The sequence below is a fragment of the Dromaius novaehollandiae genome, chromosome 2, assembly GCF_036370855.1.
Source record: "Dromaius novaehollandiae isolate bDroNov1 chromosome 2, bDroNov1.hap1, whole genome shotgun sequence".
Taxonomy (NCBI): Eukaryota; Metazoa; Chordata; class Aves; order Casuariiformes; family Dromaiidae; genus Dromaius; species Dromaius novaehollandiae.
This window is the reverse complement of record NC_088099.1, coordinates 162,075,238-162,103,119: the sequence shown is the minus strand read 5'-3', so window position 1 is coordinate 162,103,119 and position 27,882 is coordinate 162,075,238. Positions and strand designations below refer to the sequence as shown.

The 27,882-nt window shown below is 36.8% G+C and overlaps 1 protein-coding gene across 7 annotated transcripts in view; it reads left to right on the top strand.

Moving 5' to 3' along the window:
- The window catches only part of ZFAT (zinc finger and AT-hook domain containing), a 145,545-nt gene that overhangs the window by 46,520 nt on the left and 71,143 nt on the right, over positions 1–27,882 (top strand). For 5 of the 7 annotated variants that reach the window (XM_064507896.1, XM_064507893.1, XM_064507894.1 and 2 more), the window contains 2 exons: positions 15,773–15,943; positions 24,168–24,431. In XM_064507896.1, coding sequence (XP_064363966.1) covers positions 15,790–15,943; positions 24,168–24,431 — 418 coding nt within the window. In that variant the 5' untranslated portion in view covers positions 15,773–15,789. Of the gene's footprint in view, positions 1–3,631; positions 3,958–4,097; positions 4,391–15,772; positions 15,944–24,167; positions 24,432–27,882 lie in introns of those variants that run through there. The other 2 variants (XM_026113625.2, XM_064507897.1) reach the window with 2 other exon arrangements.

Below are 27,882 nucleotides of genomic sequence, written 5' to 3'. Positions count from 1 at the left end.
TTCCTTCACAAGGTGAGAGAAGGAGTGAGTGTGTAGAGATGACAGTGCCTTGAGGAGCTTGATTCAGGATTCGTAAATACCATTACTCTTCTGTTTTCAGAAGATGCCGCTGAAACTCATTTGCCTCTTGGCATCTTCTGTTGTCTGTTTGGAGGGGGCATCTACAATCGATGCTTATTATACTGTTGGGATCAGCTGTCGTGTGTGGTGGATCTGAACTCATTCTAGTGACAAATTGTGTTTTTTTAATAAGATGGTAGATATTGGAATTTCTGGAAGAACTTGGGGGTATTTTTGTTAAAGCTAAGGAAATTGTGGTTGGGAGTTGCAAAGATTTTGTATGCTTTAATCTGGCCAAGCACCATTATTCAGAGACCCCAGCACTGATATCTTTTTTCTTTTCCCCCGACCTCCGACAGTCATAGCTTCCAGACCACTTTGACTAGGCCTGACACCAAAACTCAGAGATTCTAGCTCTGATTTTTCCCTTCCCTTTCATCTTTAGTTTTTTTTTTTTTTTAAAGCTTCTGTTAATGTTGCCTTTTACATGGGGTTGTGATTGTACAAAGAACTTAAGTGACAAACCTTTTATAGTGTTGATGCCCAACCAGTGGCTCTAAATATGTGAAGGATTTAGGACAAGAACTTTTCTTGGTGGAAAAATCCACCATAGTTGCTGTAGTGAGGCTCAATGACTCAAGAACCAGAGATGTTCTTTCAGTGCCAAAATAAGGATGAAGATTACTGCAGAAGTAAAAAAAAGATAAACTGGGAGTCCAGAAGGTGAGGATGGTTAATCAAGGCAGCAAGCTAAAGAACAAAGGCAGAATCATTATTATTGCTTCTCATCAGGTAAGAATGTTCCCTACTCTGTCCTTTCATATCTGCACCTGTAGCAACTAATGTAGCAAAGCTCAGTGTAAGACTGTTTAATGTTGCAAGCAATGCAACAAAGGACAATGTGAGGCTGAACAGGAGAAGTGACTTTGTTTTGCATAAAACTGATTTACTTCCTCGCGTTCCTCGTGCTTGTCCTTTCATACTCATTAGCACCTAGATGTTTATTGAGGTAGTCTGACCTGAATTACCTGTGGTGACATGGAGGGCGAGGGACACAGGCCACTGAGTCATCATCATGCCTCCTGGGTTTTCCTTGATTGGCAAACTTGCTGTTGTTTGGATGCGCTTTTTGTACTGTTTTAGGAGTTGATGGTGATCTTGATTTTTTACCTGTTCATCTTGTCTTACCCCTGTGAGTCATTTGGCAACACTGATTTACTCCCTTTTGTCTCTTTTGGGTGTTGTTTCCATTGGTTTTCTTCATCTGGGTGTCTTCAGAAACAACATGTAGTTGTGCTGTGGGATTAATGACCTGCTGATATAGATGCCAGCATCACATGCCATTCTTTGGTTCCTTCTGCTGCTGACACACACACACACACTCTTACGCTTCCATTCATACCAATCTTAATGTTCTGTTACAAATCTCTGCACCTCCACCCCTGCTGCATCTTTGACTGTTGCTGGCCTGTCATGGTTCCCATAGGTCCCGGTGACTTATATAATTGGAACTCTTCTTCCTTCTGGCTCAGAGTTGTAGTTTGTCCTCTGCCATATTTTGCACCCAGTCTAAGGGCATTTGCTTAAATGACCCCTTATATGTGAGGGATATTGCTGCCAGGACAAACTGTTACATAATGAAGAAGGGGGTAAAATTTTAAAGCTGTGTATTTGGATAAAGTTCTTAATTCTTCAAATATCCAGCAGAGAAGGTTAGAAAAAGAGAATACAAGAGGGACAGTAAAATTGCAAACCCTGTCCCTAGCACATTTGAGATGTGGTTGTAGGGAGGGTGCTACCAAGCACAAAGAGCACTAACATTGCCCTTACAACCAAGACTTGTTAATATTACGGTGGAATATAGTAGAAGTGATCACGAAATGCTCAAGTGGATGGCAGAGATGACTCAATCCCAGAACTGTGAATCCGATTTGAGGCTCTGGGGGCGCTTTTTAGGAGCTGTGCATTTTGCATCAGATAGTTGTTTTCTAGATGCTGGGAGGAGGAATGGTCTACCATTTTGTGTGTCAAAATGCTCATCAAAAGCTACTTTGTTGAACTAAGAAGTATATAGATTTTGTGGCATTTGCCTGCAACTGAATTCTGTTCTCCATGATAGAATATAAGCTGTGATGTTTAAAAAATATTTTTAAAGTGACTTCTTAGTAAATGAAATATGTACCCATCATTGCTCTTATGACAAGAAATTATTTAGGTATATTACTGTAGTTAATACTGAAATGAATTCTTGTTTTCACGAGTTTTGCTCTTTATACTTAATTGAATATATTCACTTGCAGTATGACAAACAATTCAAATAGATAATTTAATACCATTACTGTGTAGGAAAGATAATACAATTTCCATGCAGTCATTTGTTCTGAAATTAACTATGGTGACAGAAACTGTAGAATTCTGTACTAAATTCATTAATATTAAATGCGTATAACACTTATGATGACTAAGAGTGAAAGTGATAAAACTGATATTCAGTAATTGTTAGTGTGGAAACAAAATGAAAAAGCAAGAAAACAGAAGGACATGAGGCAGAAGTGGGTGTTTATGAATATTGTAATATAACTAGTTGAATTGTGTCATGAAAAGTATCTGTGTTCAGGCTCGTATTAAGAATAACAAGCTAAAAATAATTTAATGCTTGAATTCCTAGCTTGGAGTTGAATCCAAAAATTACGGTATGTGATTCACCAAACCATTCATAAATATGGCTCTCCAAGGCAAATATAAAACCTCTGAACTGCACTCAGTGGCTAGGAAAAGAAACTTCTAAAACGGGGATGGTCATAGACACCGGGCTGAATAACTGTGTGAAATCCGCATCTTCCATGTTTATTTTTAGCCTTGTTAATATCGTGGAAATTATTTTCTCTAAACTTTACCTAAATATCTTGTAGTATTTTGAGACATGTATTAGCAATCAATGAGTTTCCAGTTCTGTCAAACATGTTTTTTATATTACTGTTCTTTCACTGCTTTGGAAGTAAATTGGTAACTCTTAAGCATGTGATCTTCTAGGCTGGGGGGAGACAGGTCACTCACTGTGCCGTTGCCTTCCCCTTCCTCTCTGTTTCCTGAAGGATTTAAAACATATCTCAGAAGATATAATGACTTGCTATGATGACCGTGATGTGTTTTGCCGCTTGGCACCTCCGGGGTCTGTATGGCTATCGCTACGGCAAAGCCGTCCTCTTAGTGCAGACGCGCCTGATTCGGTCAAGATACACACTTCTGAAGCCGTTCACGGTGAATTAAAACGGCTTAGGTACCAAAGGGCTATCTCTATCCATGGGAGCTCAGTCCTTTCCCCCCTAGGGCCTCAGTGAGCTCCTTCCTGCCGCCTTCCTTCCCGCTCGGCGGGAAGGAGCATCTGCCCTCCCCGCTCTACCTCGCCGGGGCCGAGCACCGCGCGGGATGCTGCGGCGCGGCGGCGGTTGGAAGCGTGGGGGGTGGGAAGGGGGGGAAGAGGACGTGGTGCGCAGGCGCCGCCCAACGGCCGCGGATCAGCCGTTGGGCGGTGCTGTGCGCCCCCTCCCTGCCCTCGCGCCCCGCCCTCTCCCCCCCTCCCCTGCCCTCGCGCTCTCTGCGCGACGTCGCTGAGGAAGAAGCCGCCGTGTCGGACGCGGCAGATTCGCCATAATCCGTCGACCGGCTAGCCTTACCCCCGTCACCCTAATTATTAAAATTATATATATATTTTTTTTTTTAAAAGGGGGAAGGCCGCGGGGCCTCGGTGCGGCACGCGTGAGACCCGGCCCGCTGGCGCGAAAGTGATTTTGCTCTTTTTTTTTCGGAAAAAAAAAAAGCCTCAACGTTTGGCTTTGTCTCAGTCTTCCCCCCGCGCCGCTTCCGCCGCCGCGGCTATGGAGGCTGCGGCTGCAGGTGAGCGGGGTGGCGCGGGGCCGGCTGGAAACGGCGGGCGGTGGGGGGAGGGGGGGAGCGCGCGCAGGGATCCGCTCGCGGGAGGACAAGGGGCGACGGGAGGGGAGGGAGGGGGAAGTAGTTCCGGCGGGCGCGTGTCGTCACGCTCCTTCCGCGTGCGAAGTAGTTCCCCGCGGGCGGGCCGTTGCGGGGGGGCTGGTGTTGATCCAACGCGGTCGTTGTGCTTAAAACGCTCTCGCCGTCGTCGGCAGCGCGGAATTGAATTCTTCGGTGAATTTTTAATCGGAATCGGGGGTCCCGAGTTGTGCCCAGCTATACTGTGGCGTGTTTACTTTATAATTTACTGCTCCAGCAGGGTTTCATACCCACGAGAGAGCAGCCTTATCGGGAAAATGGCTTTTATCTCAATAGTAGCATATCTAGCAGGTGTTATGTAAGTACTGTTGTAAAATACCACAGCTACTTAATTTCTCGTCTAAAATGGAATCAGAGAATGTAAAGTTCCCTTTCTAAGAATCAAAGAAAAAAATCCTAGTTTACATAAGCACGTTGGTTTTAATAAAAATAATGTGCTAAGAGTAGTTGAACGCAGAAGTTTCCTGTGTGGTCAATGCGTTGGATGTCGCAACTGTTGAGCACTGTGTCTGACTTGAGAAGCGTTTCTGTTACATGCTCTTCTGAAAAATGAGATTCAGAGCATTTTAACCAGTGCATCCTGGAGCTGATAACCCATTACATAGTTTTTCCTTATTCTTTGCGAGGGTCCAAATGTTTTCAGTGCCTCCTGCAGTATAATTTAGGACGTGATACTACAGTATTGCATTTTTGCTGACTTCTGCAGTGCTGTGTTTAGCCACAAGAGGACTCTCTTGCAACATATAAAAGACTTAGTGTCTTGTAAACATACCGTATTGCTACAGAGTATATATTAACACATTGTTTTCTGACGTTGAAAAGGCCATCTTGTTTATATTGTTGATATTTATATGCTAATGTGTTTTTTGATGTAGTAGTATATAGTTGTAGTAATGGAAGTTCATGAAACAATACTGCAGTAATAGTAATTAACCATCTTATGCTAAAAAGTGACCCTGTTATAGTTCGTTGAGGTGAATTGATTATTCTGAACTGCCACAGATTACTTAATTTCCTTATTTTGTCATGTGTTTCATTTGAAATCATTTAGGGAGAAAGCTTTGTGATTGTCTAAACTAGTTACTAGCACATCCTTTTTAAACCGATTCTGACTTTTTTTTTATATTCTGGGCAATGTAAATGCATGTAGGCGGTGTCTTCTTTTGCGGAACTCTATGTAACTACTGCAAGGAGTAGTTTTACAGCTAGTATGTGTAAAAATATATTTTTGTGTGTGTATATATATATTTCATCTGCCTTCATTAGTTAAACTTCAGTAATTTCTAATTCTAGTAAGATTCATTGTTTTTTGACAAATCTAGTAACAGGCGTACTAGTTAAAAAGAACGCATATGGTGATGCTGTGAGTATGGGGACATGTTTCAGCCTAAAAACAGAGAGGTAAGAGGCTTTTGCCCTTTTCCTGCTGGGACTGCTGGTTCATCGTGTGGTTTGAGGCAGGTCTGGCTGCCAATAGTGTCTTAGACAGCTCTAAAGGAAGTCAGTGCAACTCGGACTACTCACTCTTTCAGTAACTCAAATTAATCTGCTAAAACTGATACAACTACCAGAAGTAGCAACTCTAGACCTTTACTACTCATTTTTTCTCCCATTGCATTGGAGATAATGATGTCTTTACATCAAGTATTTGGAGATTTTTCAGAGGTACTGTGTTACGTTGGTGAAATACAGTATTTGAATGCTATAGCAGCTGAGCTGTGTTCAAATCTGTGAGGTATGGTTCTGTAGTTGTGACTTGAAGAACATCTAAATGTTGAGAATTCCGTGTTCTGGATGGTAATTTTGTGACGCGTTTACAAGGTTGGAAGATGGAGCGTTTCTGCTATTAGTGTACAGTGTAAGTACTAGAATGTCACAGGATAAAATATGATTTAATGAATTTTTAAGGCTAAACATACTACTGTGATCAGCTAATCATCCCTTATGAAGGAGACAGTTTGATGCATCCTGTCTCTCACTGAGTCGTAATGGATGTCTATGGAAAAGCGTAAGAACGGGGCAAGCGTGTAGTGGTGTTTGACTGGAATACTCTGCTGGGCCTTGGATGAGTTGCGGCTTATGGGCTTGTTGAGCCCTGGGTAGTGTCTTCCTACTTAAGAGTTTCGAGAATTTGCCTAACAGATTCTTTGATTCTTCTTCTCTTTCCTTTCATACCTAGATCACTTTTGAGTACACAGGCAGGCCTTGTACTGTTGAGGTGGTTTAAAAAAACACCCTAGATTTCTTTCTTTTTTTGTTTGTTTTTTTTCCCCCCCCCAAATTCCTAAAAATATCTGTGTTGACTGGCCTCACTGTGTTTTGGTGTTTTGGCACTTAATTTGTCACAATTTACAATCTTTTCTATTTTTCTTATTTGGAAGAACTTTAACTTTTAGGAAGATGTTTTCTTCTACAAAGCTTTCTTTCTTAGCTATTTAGCTCTGCCTCCCCCCCCCCCCCCAGCCTTTCTAAAATCTTCTTTATTGATTAGCATCAAATATGCTTTTTGTCTTCCTGCTGCTTTCAAAGATTCAGCTCTTTTTGGAATGTTTTTAGCCCCCACCCCACCTCTCTTTTTAAGATGCTTTTAATATTTATTCAGCTCACATTGCTGAAGTTAAACACAAACATTTGACTTTTTATTGCTCTGGTGAATGATTTCTGAGTACTTCTTTAATCATGGTTACAGAGTAATTCTCTAGTAGTATCATTTTGAATGAGGTCCTGTATTTTACTCTAGATAAAGTCAGGAACTGTTTCTCCTCATGTGGTTTCCCTGATGAGTTGCTCAGTGAAGCAGTCATTAATGGTGTCTAAACATTTAATCTTAGCCTCCTGTCCTGACCTGACATTTAACCAATCTGCGTAAGGGTAACTGAAGCCTACTAATATTATTGCTTCTGTCTTTCTAACCTCTTTTATCTCCTTCCATGTATCACAGTCACTCTTACCGTAGTGGTCAAGCAGTTGATAATGCAGTCCTAACAATGCACTTTTCTATATAATGCTAGAATTTTAGTCCTTAGAGTTGTTGTTACTTGTTGAAGTAGCCTGACAATCAGATTTGATTCTCAGCTTCCTTTAACAGACAGCACCACTTCACAAGCAGTGCAGCCTTTCTTTCTCGTGTACTTTATATTCTGATGTTGTAGTGTGCTGCCGGTGTTAGGCCTTCAACCTAGTTTCTGAAAAATACCTTATATCCATATCCATGTCCACAGCTGGGCGTTCTGGTTCTGCTCTAGAATTAGCTTCCTGCATTAGCGTAGAAGCATGTAGTTGCTTCATTTAAAGCAACTGCAAAGAAATGGAAAACAAAACCAACAATTTATTCCAACTGTCCTCTGTTTCCTGTTAAAGTTCTGTTCTTAGTGTTTGTTTGAAAATAGTCTTCACGATTTTACCACTGCAAGGTGAGGCACTTTGATCTTTGTGGTCTTTTGTTCTCATCAGCTACCCTTCAGTCTTTAACTTAAAAATCTTTTCCATGATCTTTTTTTATATTTTCATTTAGATGAAGTCCATTTATCCTCTATGTTTTTTCTCAACTTACAGTGTTCCTTTAGGTATATATCAAACTATCAGTTTAGTTCTGCTCACCACAGCCCTGTTGTGAGTTCATGCCCCAAGTGGTTAGTAGTAGCTGAAACAGTACTTTTTTTGCCCCAGTTTTGTTTTCTGTCACAGAATAATTGTATTACATATTTTTTTTTAATGCTATTTATTTCTTATTCAGAAATATTCACAAGCTTCAGTGTATTTTAGTCTTAAATCATACACCTCCCCATAAAACCTAAGAATCTCCACAGATGTAGTTTACCTTGTAAACTAAACTTTTGGTCTTGTTAGAAAATATTGAATATATATGATGAGGTCTGTTTTCCATAAACCCATACTGATTTTAATATCATTTAATTTTTACAGGAATGCATCCTATATCAACATTTCTGTGACTTTATCTCTTCTGTTAAAATGAAAAAAAAGTCTGTGAGATAAAGCTAATGGCTAACTAAATTGTCTGGACATTAGTTAGCAGCAAGAAGTGAAAGCAGACATGGATTGAGTGGTTTTTTTTTCCTTAGTTTGAATGCACTCTGTGTTGCTGTTTTCTGTCTCAGCAGCCATCATCCTATGCTGATGAATTAAACAAAAAATAATAATTGTTAACACTAGTTCAGATTCATTCTCCTAGCAGTGAGGGAAGCCCCAAAATAGAAAGGTCTCTGGCCTGCTGCTTTTAGTGGAGTTGCTTGTCAGGGTTGCGAAACACTGATGAACCTAGTTGCAGTGAGCTGTTAACAGAAGGAGTTCTTGGCATTCTGCTGCTCTAATGGTATCAAGTAATGAGACTTTTGTATATGTGTTTTTAAATTCTTAGGATAGTACTTTTGATTGTGTAGTGCAGATATGCCATAATCCTGCACAGTAATTTCTTGATGAAGCAAAATGGAGAAAACAGTTGTTAGGAAACAAATATATGTATTTTTTTCTTTATCAAATTAAGAAAAATAAAATTAGTTTATACCAACAGGTTTATTAAAATGATAACTGAAATGTTATGAGGTAGAAGAGGAGGTCTGGCAAATAAATCTTTAGCTAAATGTATTCTTTTGAGATTAAAGAGTATGTAATCGAAACTTAGATTTATTTGAAATTCCTTGTTTGGAAGATATAAAAATGCCATTGATAGTTATTTATATTTTACTGAGATTATGAAATAGTACTGATTGCCTGAAAATATTAAGAATGTGTAGTCATGCATTTCACTGTATCTGTATCTACATAAAATGACTTCTTTAAGAAACAGATTAAAGTAGATTTAATGAAAAAAAATGACCATTCTGGCAACAGTGTCCCTTCAATGAAACAAGAAAAATCAGAGATATGTGATAACATATCTTTGAAAATTTAGTTTATTTGAAATAGCATTGAATATGAAAAAATAGTCTCTAACATGCACAGAAGAATAAGATCTGATGTTTAAGAACAATATTGTTAATGTATGTGACATTATGATAGGATATCCTAATTCATTGTATTGTATGTGCTTATTCTCATGTGCAGTTCAAACACATTTTTTTTTTTTTACTCAGAAATAATTCTGCCTGTATTTAACCAAAATTGTTGTCTTGTTGCATGCTGTTCTCATATTATTTTTTGTCCCCAAAGCTGAGTAATTCTTCCTCTGTCTAAAGAAGCTCCCAAAGAAACAAGTCTTGTGCAGTCATGTGCTGTTTGTTGTTCTTGGACAATTTTACTTCTTACCTCCTCAGCATTTGTGCAAGAAGAGTTCTTTAATAAAAAACATACCTTTATTAGAAGAATTGTGCCCACCTCCTTATATAACAGAAAGCATTGTTTGTTACTGCATTTGAGACTTTGAACAAGAATGCTTTTATTTTCTCAGTAATTCTCTTGTTGATGTATTAGTGTCATGTTTCCTCTTTTAATGGAGAGCTTAACTATGAATAAAGACAGCTTGTGGTTAACAGTGCTGTGATCAGATAAATGCAGATTTCAAGATGGAACATAAAGAATGAGGGAGAGTAGTGGCAAGATAGTGAAGAGCCCTGGGAGTACAGAAGCAATATACTTCCTTCTTTGACAAGTAAGCTTGTTGGCCAGCCATATAGTGCTGTGCTTTGCTGGTAGTTGAAGCTACAATTTGTTTCTGATTGTTTTATTGTAACATTTGTGTTAACTGGTTGTAGATACTGTTACACTGGAGATATTGGGAGGTTATTTTTTATGATAAAAAGCAATTGTTTCAGGAATATTTTGAAATGAGTGCTGGATTTTAGGCAGTCAGTTATCTCTTGAGTATCGTCCACTGCTGAGATATATTTAGGTTGGGCTGTAGGATGTGTTTTCGCTTGGTCCACAAGCTTAACCGTTTTTATAGGTATGGTCTTGGAGATTCGAGAATAGCACAGACTGAGGCAGTAATACTTGTTGGAGAAAGATCAGAAACAATATAGTGATAAAAATATTGATAAAGAGTATTACTGACTAAAATCTTATTTAAAAGAATGATGTTTTTCATCTCATTCTTGGCTCATTATATTCTGTTTTATTTCCTGGATGTACTCTTGGATGCCCATCAGAAGGAGAGAGGAACCTTCCTACAGTTGTGTTTAAGAGTTTTCATATAGAGAACCTAAAAAAGAAAAAAAAAGAAAAAAAAGAAAAAAAGGCACTTCATTTCACCTATCTGAATTATGCAACGAGTGCTGTGTGCTAGGACGTGACTTACTCCAGAGTTTGAAAACCTGAGTGGCAAGGAGTAAGTGAGAGGGGTCCTGTGGACCTGTGCGCCAGCCCAAGCAATGGAGAGCCTGGGCTGCAGGTTCTCCCAGCTGCAGGGCTCTATCAGCTCTCGCTGAGCTGCTGGCTGAACTAGAGCGGGGAGTTAAGTGACCTGTGACAAACTGGAAATGCAGCCAGGCACTGGGAGGAGCCAGTGCTGTGGAACTGGGAGAAGAAGAATAGACCTGGGGAAGTGATTCTGAGCTGAAGACATGTATGCGTTTTTTCTAGTATTTCTCGCAGGTTCAGTAAAGAAACTAAGAGTAACAAAATAAGACCTTTCTTTATAAACCTTGCTTTTCTCATGCACAGGAAGCTAGGAAGAGAGAAGAAAAGGGAAACCAGGGTCAAGGGTATGAGGAACCAGATGTGTGGCTGAATATATGGAGATCTAGCTGGAGTAAAAAATGATGATCAGTGGCTAAAGTTGTATCTTTATAGGAGGAAAATTACCTAGCTATAAACATTACTAGAGAAGAGATGGTTAGTTTTTTTTTGTGGTGTAACTAGGTATTAACCCTGGAAATAAAGATACATTTTATTTCTTCATTATGCATATACTGACTGACTACCAAACACTGTCCTATGGAATTCTATTGTAAGCGAGATTCAGGCATTCCTTTCCTCAGATGAAGACAGCATGGTAGCTTTAGATCTGACCTGTCTAAATTCTGTGAACACTAGAAGCCACCTTTGTTAAGATTTTAAGTTAAGAATGAATACTGTTGGGCTCAAATGAGGCCTCAACAGAGAGAAGCAAAGTTATTTTAGTTGCAGGAAAAATGTGGCCTGGAAATGGAAGTGTAAGTTAATATGAGTAGTTGTGTTGAAAGCTTGGAAACGCGTAGTGAGGAACAGGGAGAAGGAAGAGAGTGTCTGATACAGAGTATGAAAGACACTGGAGAAAGAAAGGAAATGATTAAAAAAATGCATGATAGGAATCAAACAAAAGAATTGGAAGCAAAGGCTTGTATAACTCGAGAGACAAAAGAGCTACAAAACTGTGAATAAAAATATATTAAAAGGGTGCTGCAGGTGGGAGGAAATCTGTAAAACATAATGCTAATGGTGAAGGAGAAAAAATGAAAAATGTCTAATTGTCTGTTATATGGTCACAAATACCTAATTGTCACCAAAAAATCAAACTCGAGAAAAAAAAAATGTTCCCTATCCCGAGAATGAAGTATAAGGTTTTTAATTGCAGAAAGTTCTTTGTAGTAAGGATTTGTTGGTGATGAGCCAGCAGAGTTGGTTGGTTTGCTTGTTTTTCCGCTTCCCAAACCTGTCTAGTAAGTTTAGACTGTAGTAAGTTGTTATTCATGTTCTGGAATTTATTACTGTGCATGTTAGGAACATTGAGCAGGTGAATAAGTATCTGTACTATCAACTGCATTATTCCTCAGGCCGATAGATGTCAGGTTAACTTTCTGCATTTCATTATGGAGTTCTAGTTGTTTTTAACTGTTACAGAACTGCAAAGGCTACTATAGAAGTTTTAAAATACTGCCTATGTTAAAAAGTGTGCTGAAATAGTAGTTTAGAAGAGTGTATATGACACATAAATGCAGATGGATCAGCTCCCTTTTTTTTTTCCCCTGGTTCTGTGTTTCTCATGGAAATACTTACTTTCAAAAAACAAAACAAAACCAAAAAACACAGGCTGTCTTTTATGCTAAATGAAAACTTATGACTTGTTAAAGTTAACTTTGGAATGTATGACAATATTACATTAATTGTTTCCCTTAATAATTTTGTTTCATAGATTTTTCTAATTTGAGTGCTTCTCCTCTCCCCCGCCCCCCCCCCCCCCCCCCCGCAGCTCTGAGTGGAAACAAGGCAGACGATATCTCGTATTTTGTGGGGGGGATTCTTAATAAGGGAGCCCGCTTCCTAGTCTGTAACTAGCTACTTGACCTTGAGTAAGCCAGTTTTTTGTTTCCCTTTGCTGAATTCTTGATCAGTAAAAAGAAAATATTTTTGACTAATTAAGAAGTACTTTGAACTCTTTGGAAGAAGTGAGAAAAAAGCATTGAAATGACTTCATTTATGTTATAGCCTGATCTGCCAATTTTTTGTTTAAAAAAAGAAACTAGCAATATATATCTAAGCATACGCTTAGCATAATTTATATGGGCAAACTGGAGGTAATGAACGGACACAAAGAATATTTAGAAAGTAGTGAGTTCCAGGTTGTTTTTGGCTGAAATTCATGTTGTTTGTTTACCTGCATACTTGATTACTATTCCTTTCATTCTCTGCATATTTAATTGCTGTCTAATTAATTGCTCTGTTGATTTCCTACATAATTAATTATCCACCACTTAATCATTGATTCCCTGTGTAGTTAATTGACTTATTGCTTATTTGATTTTTACACTTAATTGACTATAATTCATTGCTCTATTGCTACACCACCTATTTAGCAACTGTTAATCAGTTATCATTTGCTTACTCCTGATCTGGTTGTTTAGGCCCATGGTCAGCACAGGTTATCCTCTGCTCTTTGGCTTCTGACTTTGTCTTCCAGTCATTCTTCCTAAACTCATTTCTTTGAGTTTACCTCTACTTGGTTTTCCATCTCACTTCTAAGTAAAGCATATGTGTCTTCTGCTTGCTTCTCCTGATGGTTTTTGTGCCTTCACTCATACTGTTCTCTGCCACCGGTTTTATTCACTTCCGATTTTGTTCCAGCTTTACTTCTGTTTGAGTGTTTCCCATGGTGGTTTTTCTTTTTTTTCTCTCTCTCTCTCTGTCTCTCTCTTTTTTTTTTTTTTTAACTTTGTGTAAAAACCTTAAGCATGTGTTTGTATTATCAGGTACTTTAAACCACCAGTCTTTTGGGCATTCTTCCTGCTCTTCCACCCCTCACCAAGCCCTAACTGGGAGCAGTGGGAAATAAGGTGCTGTGTGAGTACAGATTAAAACTGTTGGAGGAGGAGATAGGAGACACAAGGCAGTGAGCCTGAACTTTTAGGGGAAAAAAAGTAGCAAGTTAGGAAGTGGTGATGATGGCAGATAATAAAACCTCAAAATAGAAGGGTCACTCAAACAGCAGAATTTGTGTGTTTATTGTTAAACTTTTTGATAAATGTTCATAATTTTTTTCTTCTTTACTTTTGTGTTGTGAATCTTAAATATGCGTATATATTTAGACAGAACAGTTCTCACTCTTTCAGTAATGGGTCTTATAACTTTTTTAAAAATGAAAGAATAATACTAAGGAGCTGTAGCAGAACTGATTCAAAGGGACTTTTCCATTATATACATACTGCCATTAGAATGAAAACGTTTGTGTGCTCAAGGCAGATGAATGCCTGAGAAGGAACCCCACTGATCTTAGAAGAATACATTGAGTGCATTATACATTTTACATAACTGCTTGTATACATAATACACAGCACATTTGAGATGTACTGTAGAAACAGAAACAATATTCGAGGTGTTTTTCAGAGATATTTTAAGACATACTATGCTTTTTAGTTTTGAGGTAGTTTTATTAGAAATGAGGATTTTTGTTACAGTTTCAGGTGCACATAACTGTAAAAGAGAGCCAGCTTTACTGTTTTAATATCCAGAACTCCATAAGGATTCATTTTTCTAGCGTGGGATAAACCGTATCATTAGTGTTTCATGAAAGGAAGGGAAGAATGTTGAACAGGGGTAGTGATTGTTTTGAAAAAAGGGTGTCTGAAAATACAGCTTCCCTCTTCCTATAAGTCACCCCAAATCTCATAGAATATTGCTTCATTTCTGTATTTACCTGACTAAGAGGTGCTTTGATGTGTGCTCCAAATAGTATCGGTTGTTCCATGCTGATGTCCGTTAGTGTATGCCCCTGATTTTCCTTAGGGGGCCTGAGGGAAAGGAAGACCTGAAGCAGATCTCTGGGCCATAGGTTATGTGTGTAGTTGAGGAACTAGCATACTGTTAAAATTGGCTCCTGGTTGTTAGATTTCACTGGACACAGCAGGGAGCAAGGACTATTGAAAAATCAAAACATTGAAACAAAGTACACACATTATAAAGCACAAAAAAAGTCCCCTGAATTAACTCTTTTCCAAAAGTTTAGGAGTATTTTTTTTTAGCTTGATTTTTCTCAGTTATTAACTTGCAATGTGCATTAACCCTTCTCTTTTGTCCTTTACTCTTTTGTGGCTTTGCTTTTGCTTTCGTAGTACTTGTCTACTTTCTGTGAATAAAGGAGACAAAATTTTATCAAAAAAAAAAATCTGTTAAATTCCAGTTTAAAACACTGGACAAGAAGAATTTTAATGATTTTAATGTAATCCTTCATTTGCTATTGCTTCAAATTTTTTGTCTTTTGGATTTTTTTGAGGTTTTGTTTTGGGAATCAACACAAATTTTTCATAGGAGCTTTAAGTCAAAGAAAGTATGAAATACTTGGTGTTTCTCTTTATGTCAAATGTTAAGTATACCTCTAGGGCCAATTGGACATGTTTTGAGAGCAAATCTTCTCCTCCCTCCTTCCTTAAATTTTCGTCCTATTCCTGCCTGTTTTTTCCATGTAGATGGCACAAGGTAAGGCCTGACACCTCTCTCCTCCCCCCTGCCAAAAAAAAAAAAAAAAAAACTTGGTTAAAAGAAGAAAAAAAAATTGTGTTGATACAGCTTCGAAGTGAGTGGGCAGGAGAAAGTGAGATGACATGATTGCGTATGTGTGACTGTCATATGATACCACATTTTGTGGCTTACAACATTGCAGCCTTCCTCCCTGCTCTTTCATTATTGTAGAGCCACATCTGTAGATAATTACTCCTGAAAGCATTCAGTTAATATTTTAGCTTTTTTACTGCACTGTATGCTATTGGTAATGTGTTAAGGTAAAAATGACCTATCAAAAGATGTGGGTTTTATATATATATATATATTTTTTTTTTTCCTAAAAAACGTTAAGATAGTAAAGGAGAAAATTCCTTTTTACTTATTATGGTATTTAATTCTTCCTAACTTTTTTTTTTTGACAGAACTTTCACAGGTCGAAAAATTTGTTAAGTTCTTACAGAATTATACTTGTTTTGGTAACGTAGGCAAGAAGGGTAAATATGTGTAAGAAAGAGCAGTGAGGTCCATAGGTTTTTGTTTATCCTGCTTCCTTTTAAGTCTTATTATTTCTAGGAAGATTTGAGTAAGGAGGAATTTCTTGCCCTGTGAAGATCTGGGTAGATCGTTTCTTAAACAATTTAATTCTGTGATTTACTATGAATGCATTCATTTAATGGTGTAACATTCTTTGTTTAAGCTAGTTATTGTCTGATTTGTGTTAACAGAAATAAGATCTCAATAACTAGTGTTATTTTAAATAAGCCACTAAAATTTGAAAGTATTAACTCCTGTCTTTAAATTTATTTTTCAGGGGTCAGTTCCATCTTCATGTGTAAGCTTTGTAACTTATTTTCACCAAATCAATCAGAATTATTGTCTCACGTCTCTGAGAAGCATAAAGAAGAAGGGACTAATGTGGATGACATCATTATTCCACTCCAACCACTAACAGCACCCACAGATTTAAACAAAAACGGAGAAGGTACTTTCATAAATTGGGAAGAATGTAATTTTCCATCAGTCATTTGTTTTTTAATGAAATCTGTGATATGATGATTCTACACTGTATACAGAATGATTTACATAGCTTTTTCGTATAATGGTCACTGTACACTGCCCACTTGAATTTCATTTAGTGCAAAGTAGATTGGAGGATGGACTTGGATAAACTCAGCATGTGGCAGGGGATGACTACATTGGTTCATTGATTTTTAAATGTCAGGTATAGCAAAATCTGCTTAATAATGCTTTAATTTGAAGGTCTGTGATTAAAAATGGAACAATTTCGGAACACAAAATGGAACAAGTGCTGAACAATTAAATTTTCCATGACAAACAGCTGGTGCACCAGGGCTGGGGGTGGAGAGGGGATGTGGGTCTTGAAGCTTAGGATAGTGGCATGCTTTGAGTTGTCTAACTCTTTGCTTGTTATGTTTTAGATAATATTAATAATTCTATTTTGAAAAAGAGATGGCATGATTCATAGTTTATAATTTTGCTTTTTTATTGGTGCTAATAAGTAAAGCAGTCTGACAGTCAAAGATTGAATTAGTTATACAGAACAATTTCACTCAGCAGTGGAAGAAGTTACATTGATTACCATTTTTAACTGATTCTGATTGAAACTTCTTGTAATATTAGGGAGGGGTTCAGAATAATTCAGACTTCATAATTACATCTTCCTTTAGACTCTTATTGAGCAATGGTTTTATATTGTTGGCAAACCTCTTATTTAACACAACTACCATGATTTTGCAAGTACCCAATTGTTATGATTACTGGATTTCCCCAAGTGTGTGTTTATAATTAAAACAACAACAACAACAACTAATGTCATACTTGAAAGAATACTTTTCTTACTGTTAACATATGCATATGGTGTATTCATTCATTTACTTACTACTTTCATTTACTTACTGACAGTAATTCGGTAATTTTCATCAATACAGGAAGATACTGTAATAATGGTCATGCAGTATTAAACTATATCTGCTATTTCCTCAGATGATTGGTGAGGAGAAAATTTTACCAGATAATTAATATTTCACACAATGCCTATAATTAACAGTGTATCAGAAGAGAGTGAATAAATATCAGAATGTCATCAATTTTCAAAATGCTTGTCTATCCAATTTTACTTTAATTGTACAGTATGAGTACCTCATGCAGAATCCATCTTCCTTTCTTAAATCTTTGTTTCCAGGTAGCCCTTCACTCAGCTGTATTTCTGAGCATAGTAAAGCTGGTACTTTGTAACATATTCTTGCTCCTTTTAGTGATGAGGCAGTTTTGTAAACTGCTTTTGCATTTGTGGCAGGGACTATCTGCCCTTTCTGTATTGTATGTTGCCAAGCTTACATTTACAAAATTACATTTTACATTTATCAGAATAGTATGTAATTCCTGTAACTATCTGAGGCAGCAGAAACTAGACCTATGTAGCTTTAAGAAAATAAATTTTCAAATCTAATTATGTAAAATATAACATCATATTTTTAGTTTTCTTCTTCTTTATTCTTGATGAATATTTTGCGTCATCTGACCTGATCATATTGCATCACCTGTTTCAGATTATGTAATCCAACTCTGCCGTCTGCTGTGGCTAAGAATATTTAGGTAAATTACTTTCAACATAGAGTTCAACTTACAGTATGTAACTATGATATTTCTCTTTTTCTGTCATACAGACTGATTTGAGAAGAGAGTAATTTGTTCTGAGGTCCTATTGAATTCTTTCCCATATTGTATTTAAAAATTAGGATATTTCATAGTTGAATATAGGGATTTGAAGAGATCCTCTTTCAAGGCATTACATTCCCCTCCTGTTTTGGAATCTGCAGATAAAACTTATCTAGTTTTTATTAAACAATTTTTTTCTCAGTGGACCCTTCTGTGCTTTTTTGTAGTGATTCAGTATGGTCACCAAATGCAGAAGTGATTGATGAATGACAGTCTAGAAATTACAACTTCTTTTCAGTACTTGTTGGCTGGTAAATTAATGTGTTTTGTGTCCTTTGAAAGCATAGTTTCTATTCCAAGTGTAGCACTACAGTTATTCCAAAGCTGTTTTAGATGAATGAATGTTGAGTGCTTAGTGGAGTTGTGCGTTCTGCCTGAGTGATAAATTAATAATTTTAAAAGTACTGTGAAGTTGTAAAATGCTAAGCAGGTAATATGTATTTATTACTGTAATGTTATTTTATTGTCAGTGCTCTTTGCTGAATTTTATTTCATTATGCCACTTTTCAATAGTTATGTCATGATATGTTTAGGCTTAATTTGTCCTAACCATTTTGATCGGATGACACTAGAATTTTTTAATCAAGTAGACCCAAGGGTACTGGACAGGTATTACTGTCATACATGTTGCTGTCGTATAGATCACGTTTTGTCCAGAGCTGGAGTGCAGCTTCTTTGACTAGGAAAATGACAGGTATTTACTGGTTTAGAGTAGCCACTCATACTCTACTTTTACATAGGATTTCTTTTTGTAACTTTTCTTACTGAGCTCCATCTCTTTCAAAGTGCTTCTCCAAACTTTTTGCTATTTTGCTTCCACTTAATCATATTGTTAATGTTTTGAGGGACAGCATGGATGGCCCAAACTTTATTTATTCATAATATTCCCAGATGGATTATAGAGTTAACCAAATAAAAATTGTATATGTTTCATTAGGTGTTTTTTCACCAACTACTGTGTTATTTGTTATCATAGGCTATATCTGCATTATGGAATATGTGCTCTCTGCAGCACAATCTTCAGGCCTGATCTATTGATTGAGACCTGGAAGAAAGTTACAGTTTAAGTACTGGAATTTTCTCCTGGAAGGTTGACTCCTTAAGGTCACATAAAAAGGTGATGTATGCCTTGGCTTCGTCTTGACTTGAGATGCAACTAGGGCATGCATTTTGATCTGGGGCTAAGAGGTGTTTCCACTTCCCATGATACACAAATAACAGTAATGGTATAAGGCTGTGGATGAGATTTATTTGCATATTTTTGTATGACAGCTTGCACAGCAAATTCTGAATACAGCCATGAAGTGCTGTAATTGATATGATTAAATAAAAGAAGAGCTTTTATGCTGATATTTGAGGAGGGATTTATATTGCATAATGCATCTAGCTATTGAAATTTAGTTAGGGTGCTTCAATTAATACTTGCTCAAGTGCTTTGTGACTTCCAACAAACTATTTTTGTTTGAGTGATGCTATAGCTAACAGTGTAATGACTTTGCAGAGCTATTTGTTTATACAGGTTTGGGGAAAAAGAGACAACTGAATGATAGGAATCTCTTATATCACCTACTCTTCCTAAATCAGAGCTATTTACCCTATGACTACATTAACATGGTTCACTGAAAGGCTTTTTTGTAAATATGTAACCTGAATTATACACGTAATGGAGTTAAGTTTGAGGAGTAGGAAAAAGTAAAGAGAGAACAATCTCAGATACATTTAAAAACGCATAGTCTTCATCCATTTGTTGGGTTTCCCTGTACAAAACAAAGTAGCTTTGCAAAGCCCTGGTCTCCTAAGGCTGATCTTTGGTGAACCAATTTCGGTTAAGTTTGAGGCAAACCACACAAACGTTGTACTGAGGATCATGAAGTCCAGTGAAATCCACAGTGCTGAAATGCCAGCATATGCATCAGTTGAATCTGTGAAGTGTTAAAACACTCAACAATAAAGTCATTGTTACTTAAATTCACATTTACTGTTTAAAACAAAGTTGAATAAAATAAACTTTAAAAAATGCTAATCAGGCTTAGTACTCTGGAGCTTGGGTTGTGGACCTCTGTTTTTATGTGGCATGATCCCAAACAAGTACCTCACCCAAACACACCTCAATAGATTTTTTTTTTTGATAGATAAGGTTCAAGTGAATAATTAAATACAATTCTTCCGTATAATAACATGAAGGCCTCATAAATGGAGATGTTCTGTGCTACACACGTTCTGAACATTTTTCAGATAATTGATTATTAAATGGACTGATTTTGAGAAATTTACATGAGCAATTCCTAAGAAGAAGCAGCACAAAAATAGTCTTACATAATTTATTTCATTATTCTTTTTGAAGTGTCTTTTATTTTTTTTAGATGTCTTTGATGACCTAATTATATAGTATAGCACAGATTTTCTTCCCTGAATATTCCCATTGTGCACCCAGTAAAGTCAACATAAAGATTGATTTCAATGAATCTGCAATAAGCATAAAAATCTCCAGGGACAACTGAGATGTTCTTGCGGGAATATTAAGAAATGCCAGGATCTTACTTTTTAAATCTTTTTAATGACCAATTTAAAACTTGAATTTCTGACTAAGCATGCTTGAAATAGGTGCTTGGGTTTATGTGTGTTTGTTTTTCCTGTTATACTACTTTATCATTAACAGTTAAGCAGATGTTTTTCTAGCAAGGGGTAATGTTTCTGATTGGCTTGGTTATGTGCTAAAAGATGAACAAAAGAGAGCGTGCTGTTCAATTAGTGTGTCCTGTTAATCTTAGGTGGTGTGTGGAACTGTGGTTAGCACAGTGTGGTGTGAGTGGCTGGCTGCTGGACAGAGCCAGCTGGCACTTATGGCCGTGGGATATGTTTAGTCCTGGAAATAGTCCTGGGATATAGTTTAGTTCTGGAAAGAGGAGGAGGAGTTAAAAAATTAAAAAAAGGAGGAAGGAAATAAAATGACTGCCATAAGCCTCAGAAGTTCTGGTGATAGTTGCCCATATGAGTCCTCCTCCCCAGTGTATGTTGCTACCTAGCACTTGCCAGGAAGCCCTGTTAAATGTCTGAGAACTGTTGCAAATTGTTCTGCTTCTAGGCTCATTTACAAGAAGGTTTAAATTTACACAGTCTTTGTATTTTTTGCCACCCCAAAAGAAGTCGGAGTGATAACAGCTGCAATTCTGTAGGCCACAGAAGGAACCTGCAAAAGGAGCAGTTCCCACATTTCACTTGCATATGGGATTTTGTCTGCATTTCTGTTTTAAAGTACTGTTTTGTCTTTTGTTAAGTTTACATTAAAATGATCAAGAAGAGAGACACCTTTTTCACCTGATTCTGTTTCACTTCTTTTTGGAGAATATGTTGGGCAATCTGATGATGATTGCATTGCAAAAGAATCTCATACACAGTGCATAGCGTGTTTATATTCACACTTCAACTCTTGGGATTTAATTATTCTATAGTAGCTTGAGCAGTATTCACATTTGTATTCCTCATAATATGTTTGACACAGTAGTCACCTAGGATTTTTTTGTAGGCTGACATGAAGATAATTTTTTTTTGTTTGTTTGTTTTTAATGATGTTACTTTTTTCAGTCAAGGCACTAAATACTGATTGCTGCAACTGATGTGTATCAAAATAAAGGTAGCAAAAAGAGTTTTTGAGGGCACTGAAATCATCTGTCTCTTTTTGGCTGATTATTTAGTAGCAAAAATATTTTTACCTGAATGCAGCAGCATAGAAATTCAGAACAGTGTTGGTGAAGGGTTGCAAACAGTAATTTGAAAAGGTTGCTTTTTTTTTGTTTGTTTGTTTTTTTTTAATTATAAGGTGGCTTTTAGTGTTTTCCTTACTACCTTATATTTAAGTAGACAGGTGCTCAGTCAGGACTATAACAAGATAGAATAGTTTCTCTTTCCTGTGGTATGAATGAGATGATTATCACAAAGCTGTGGTCTGTGTATGTGGGTTTTTGTTTGTTTGGAATGCTTAAGGGAAGTGTTGAACAGATTTTGAATATGATGCTGCCACCACCTCCTGTTCTTTTGCATCCTCTTCCCTTAAGATTGTTTGAGGTCATTTATTTTTCCATATGCTCTAAGTCAACCAATTTAGTTAGGTTTTTTGGCACATGTATTTGAAAATCATTCTGAATTATTTTTAATATTCTCTCCTTTAATGTAATTTGGGAGCTTTATGTTGTCAGTCTCAGTCTATCAGACAGAACGTAGGCTGTTGGCTTAATGAATACTTGATAAACAGCTTTAGGCAGTCACCTTAGTTCTTAATATGCTTTGGTTTTGGTGAAAGTTTCTACAATAAGAGCAATAAAAATACAAGTTTCTCATTAGAAGGGACAATTTAGGTGTAATACTGCAAGTCCATTTCAGCTTGAATAAGGCTCAGGATATCTTCACGCATTTGGACCTGCAACAATTGCTTAACTACTGGGCCTTTCTCTTTCTTTTAGTCCAGAAGATGTAGTTCATAACTCTCCCATCTGTGGTGTGTGTGTGTGTGGTGGTGCTGGGGAACCAGTAAAAGTGTGAAATTCTGAGCAGAAAGTTTTATTTTTCTGTGCACAAGTCTCAAGATTTAGAAATCTTTTGGGGTAAGAAAACTTTAAGGGAGCTCTTTGCTATGACTATCACAAGCTGAAACATGAGTGTCATTTACACTGGTTTTACTCCTGGGCATTAAAAGCATAGTTCTTAGAAAAATTTTAATATTTGCTAAGAGCTAGTCCTTTATTTTTCCTCCATGATACTACAAAGACCATAGGCTGTGTTTCATACCTGTTCTGTTTCATTTAGCACAGCTTGATGTACATTAAACTATGGTTCTTGCAATTGCAGTGACTGTATCAAATTCTTTTATTTTTTTTCTTTTAATTCTCAAAGCTGGAATTCACTGTGCATGACTAAAGGCCTTAATCTGGGAGCTTAGCCACTCTAGGATCCAGAGATGATTCAGATCTTATGTGGTCTGAATTGCCTGCTGGAGAGTATTTTTGCTGTCCACTGAACATAGAGGACAAATAGTGACTAATTTCACAGTTTAGATGTCTAACATTACATGGAATTAATCCAGGCGTAAAAGTTGAAGAAGCCTGACTCTGTCCTGTTTTTCTGTATAGCATCAGGCAAGTGCATTTGGGTGCATGCTAATTTTTCTCTCTGTGAAGAGCACTGTATCTTTCTGCTGATGGACAGAGTAGATCTAATATTTCACCAGATGTTCTGACTCAAAAAGGTCCTTCAAAAGCAAGCATGCTTTGCTTTTGGGGAGCTGTCAGTTTCTTCTTGCGGACGAACAGCTTCACAGTAATTTTAACTTTTGAAATGAAAAATATATACATTAACAATCTGAAAATTCCTCACGAAGTACAGTATAAAGTATTAAAACACATGCACACACACATGGATGCACACACACACACGCCTCCCCCCCAGATCTAAGAAGAAAGATACAGACTGATTTTTTGCATTTTTATAAAACTAGAAAATAGGAGTAACTGGTAGCTAAGAAGAAATCTGCTAAAAGTACCTGATCACCATCTGGAAAACTGCCCCCTTCCCTCTGAGTATCTAGTGTTCTTGACTAAAAGTATCCCATGGATTTAATTGATTTAGTCAATCTTAGACAGTTAAATCTGTGACAGGATAATAGCAAAATGGCTTTTGAAATAGCTGGAGTAGTGACGAGAGAAATTTGAGGAGCAGACGTCTGAAGTTTTTTCTGTTTTCTGTGTTTCCATTATGATCTGCTACATCTCACTGGGTTATCCATGTTTCCTCTATAGAAACTGAACTTATATGGTATTTACTAAGTACTATGGATGACTTCTGATTTTAATTCTTTGGAATAATCATTAGGGAATTTTTATTTGTGTGACTTTAGGAAATTTCTTTGTTTCCAACAGTTTTTTACCTTAGCCACTTCTGGTTAGAAAGTGCTACAAATAAAGAATCTTGAGTATTATATGAGAGTAATTGTTCGATTAATTAAAAAGACAACAAACTTTTTTGTTTTAGAAAATAAACTGCTTTTCTCTTTCTGAACACATCTCAAATGCTTAAACCACTCCTCTGAGTGATTTAAATTAAAATAATATTTTTGTGGAGCGTCAGAGAACACAGCCAAGCACCTTTCCAGACTGCATACGCTGATAAAATCATATGGTAATCTGAAAGAATGCTTTCATTTTAATTTCTGTAAGTTTGTAGTACTTTGACATCTACTGATCTCAATAACACAAATGTGATTGCTTTGCTTTGCAGCTAGGAGAAATGCCAAATGTCATCACTTAAAAATAAGTTTGTGTGAAGCTAACCTTTTTTTTTTGGCTTCAAGTATAGAGGCTTTCAAACTTCATTTAATATCTCTGCTTTTCAAAGAGCTGTATGGATACTAGCTGATTATCACAATAATCCTGTGAAATTTCATTATATAGCTTGTTTTCAACTTTCTTTCCTAGAGCTTCTTGTAGTGAAGAGAAAAAGGGGCAGACCAAAAGGATCTACTAAGAAGTTTTGTGTGGATGAAGAAGTGGCAGAGAACTGTAATTCTGCTCCAAGCGAGGAAGCTCAGCCTGGGTCGGAGGAAGGACCGGAACCGGCTGAAGTTTCACCGGGCAGTTTGGAATGCAGGAAATGCAGTCGCAAGTTCTCTAACACGCGTCAGCTGAGGAAGCACATCTGCATTATTGTTTTAAATGAAGGAGAGGAAGAAGGAGATGGAGGTAAGAAAATAGCGAATGAAAATGTATGAAGTATGTTGCAGACCAGTTTGTTTCCATTCTGATTGTTTTCTGATTGGTGACAGCTTGTAATACCTAATGTTAATTTTAAATGGAATTTTATGTTTCTTTTGACATTCATTTTGATGAATCTATGTAAAAGGACAGCTAGGTATTTTGTCAAGCCAGAGTGGCTATTTATTGTGTCAGTGAAGTCTAGAATCATCAGGGACTAATGGAACAGGTGGAGAGCAAAACTGAGAAGAAAGCTAGGTATTGAAATTTTTCTTTCAGAAAGGTCAAAATATTTATCATACTAATAGGCATGTTAAACTCACTGAAATGATTCCTTTGCACAAGAAACTGTTTTTTTCCTCAAAAAGAGGATTATATTTTTTGAGTGAGAAACGATTTGGCCGCATAGATGAGTATCTTATGTAGGGGAGGAAGGATGATCCTGTTTCGTTTCTAGCAGGTGACTTAGGAAATTTGAATTCTGTCTCATTCTTTTGCTAGACTCCAGACTCCAGTATGATTCAAAATATTTAGTTTATTTTTTAATTGGAATAAAAATGGGGATCCTCTTTTGTATTTTTGAGGACTGGGATACAGACTTTTTTTTCATCTGTCACAGCGGTAGGGTTGGATATAGAAACAAGCAGGCAGCTGGATATTGAAAACTGCTCTAAGGTCTACCACTACAACAGGCAGTATCCTTTTCTTAAGAAGCAACTTCAAAGTATCTCCATGTTTTTCATATAATCAGAGGATTTTTTGTTGCTGTTCATTTGCTTTTAAATTTAAAGATTGCTTCTCTGGGTGGCTTGTTTTACTACATTAAAAAACAATGCCAAATGTGCCTCTTCTATTTTACAAAGGTTCATATGCAAGATTGTTTTTGGAGTGTCAAGAGTTTTCTGTTTAAATTTTGCTTTCAGCCTCTCAAAAGCTTAAAAAGAATGTAGTGAACATGCATATAACTTTGCCCCAGGGTGGTGAATGTCACATAGAAAGCAGTACATTTATCTGAGTTATCTAACTTGATCTGAGTTTTGTGTTTTTGTTAAATTTAGTTTTTTGCTTTCGCCATAATTGCTTTGTGTGATATCCTGTTGGTTCTGTTTATTGATCAAAATTTGCCATTGACTTTTCTCTCTGGTTTTTTATTACTCTTCTGTGTCCACTCTACCCTTATGGTACACAACTAGTATGAGTCTGTTGTACTCTGTGAGATGCAGAGCTAAACAACTTTTCTAAGTGGCCTTTTAAAGTAAAATCTCAGAGGTTAGAGTATAAGTTCAAATTAGCTATTCTTGACCTGTTAGCTCGTTAGAGCTGCTAAATCTTATCTAGAGCTATTTTCCTACATGACACATTGGCAGACTTTCCAAGTTAAACTGCCTAGTCTTTTTCTTCTTTAAAAAGAGAAAAAATAAATCCCCAATTTTTAGATGAATGGAGCAATTTTCATTTATTTTCTGGGGAAAGCAAACCAATCACTCAATCAAAGGCATTTCTAAGCAGCGAATGATGAGGGCTTCATGTTATTGGTGACTAATGCACCTTGAATGTCTCCAGCCCAAAGCTTCCTATTTTGGCTTCGAACTGTAAAGATATTGGGGACTGTTTTTTATTTTGAAGGAATAATTCTTCCTTGCAGTATATCTAGAAAATTCTGTCTTCAGTCATCTACTGATTACTGTCTCATCACTAGAAAACTTCTTCACTTCTGGCTTCAGCATACGAAGCACCATATACTTTGGTATAACTTTTCAATTTATTAATTCATATATAAAAGAAGAGTGCCTATTCTTATTATCCTTACAGAAAACGTGATTGCAGTTGGTAGCTCAGAACATTCTGATGAGTGGACAAGAACAGTATGAGGCTATGTCCAACATTGTTTGTCATACTTGTGTTGCATTAGCAGCTCAAAAAAATGTTCTTTAGAGTTTGAACTCTTGGAGTTATGCTATTATCAGGCATAAATTTCATGAAGAGGATGATATGTGACCCTTAAAAAAAGCGAACAAAAAAGTCTAAAGTGATAATGGACAAACAAATGATGAAGTTGTAAATGTCGCTATTAAAAACCAACCAACCAAAAAAACCTCTTCTTGCAGTTTAATTGTGGGCCTGATCATAATTAAAAAAAAAAATCTGTGAGAGTATTGTCCAGATTCTTAGCTGGCACAGCAGTGCTGACAAAGTCCCTGAACTAGAGGTTGCACCCAGATTGTTGGCAACTGGAGGCTGTTAGACTAATTAAGTAGGTTACAAAGCTGTCTGTATTTCTGATTTTCACTCTGTTTTTTGTTAATGAATTCCAGAGTGTTATTACACTTGTTTCTTAAACCTGCTTTCTGCTTATTTCATTGAGTGCCTCCTTATTCTGTAACTCTGAATATGAATGCGGAATTCATATTAGGAATATGAACTCTGAATGGGGAACAATAATTCTGTATTAAACTCTTGCATAAGGTTCATGATTTAGAATTTACTGATTGATATTGAGATCTAACATCTAAATGTACCATACAAAGCTAGTGGTGTAGCTGTCTCCGCACATAGCGTATTTCACCAGCCATTTTGCATGCGTGTATGTGTGCGCTTAACAAATATTTCACCTGCATGAGTAGACTTAATGCCAACATTTTTCTACAGTGAACTAGCCATGAGATGCAGACTTTTTGAAATTATACATATTTTGGTTTATGTGAAATAAGAGTACTGAAACTTTTAATTTGATCAGATCTCTCTGTTGCTGAAGTTTTTAGAATTAGATACAGAATTTTGGTAAGGCTCTTTGAACCTTTCAGAGTTGTGATATAACCTTTAGAATTTCTGACACAGTGGTTCAGAGTAGATAGCTAAAAATCATAAAGCACTTTGGCTAAATTCTTCTCCCGTAGTCTTTGACCTCCAACTTAATATATACTAGCTAGGTTTTCCCACCTTCATGCATTGTTTAAGCTTTTGCCTTTCCAACTTGAAATTGCTTTTCATTAGTTTTTGACTGTTTTCTCGTGTTTCTCATGTCGTCCAGAGTTTAGCATTATATGGACATCTGATTATTAAATGAAGTATGTTTTCATTTGTGCATATACGACACATGTCTCTATACAAAAACAAAACAAAATCCTGCATAGATTTGGCAATAATAATGTGCATGTATTAGCTTAATGAGAGTTGAGTATGATTTATTTTTGAGCAAGATTAATTATAAAGTGTGCCTTTTTAAAAGGTAGTGGCTTTATATAAACCCAAACAAAAAGAAAAACCCTAAATAACCCCTTCCCCAGGTAATAGTGCTGTCTGAGAACATTTGTACGTACACAGAGAATGAGAAATTCAAAGGTATTGTTTCCACAACTATATCTTCACTAAATTGTCTCACCTTTAATTGAGACTTAAATTAGAAAGCATCTTCAATAATAAAAATGAAAACTAAAAA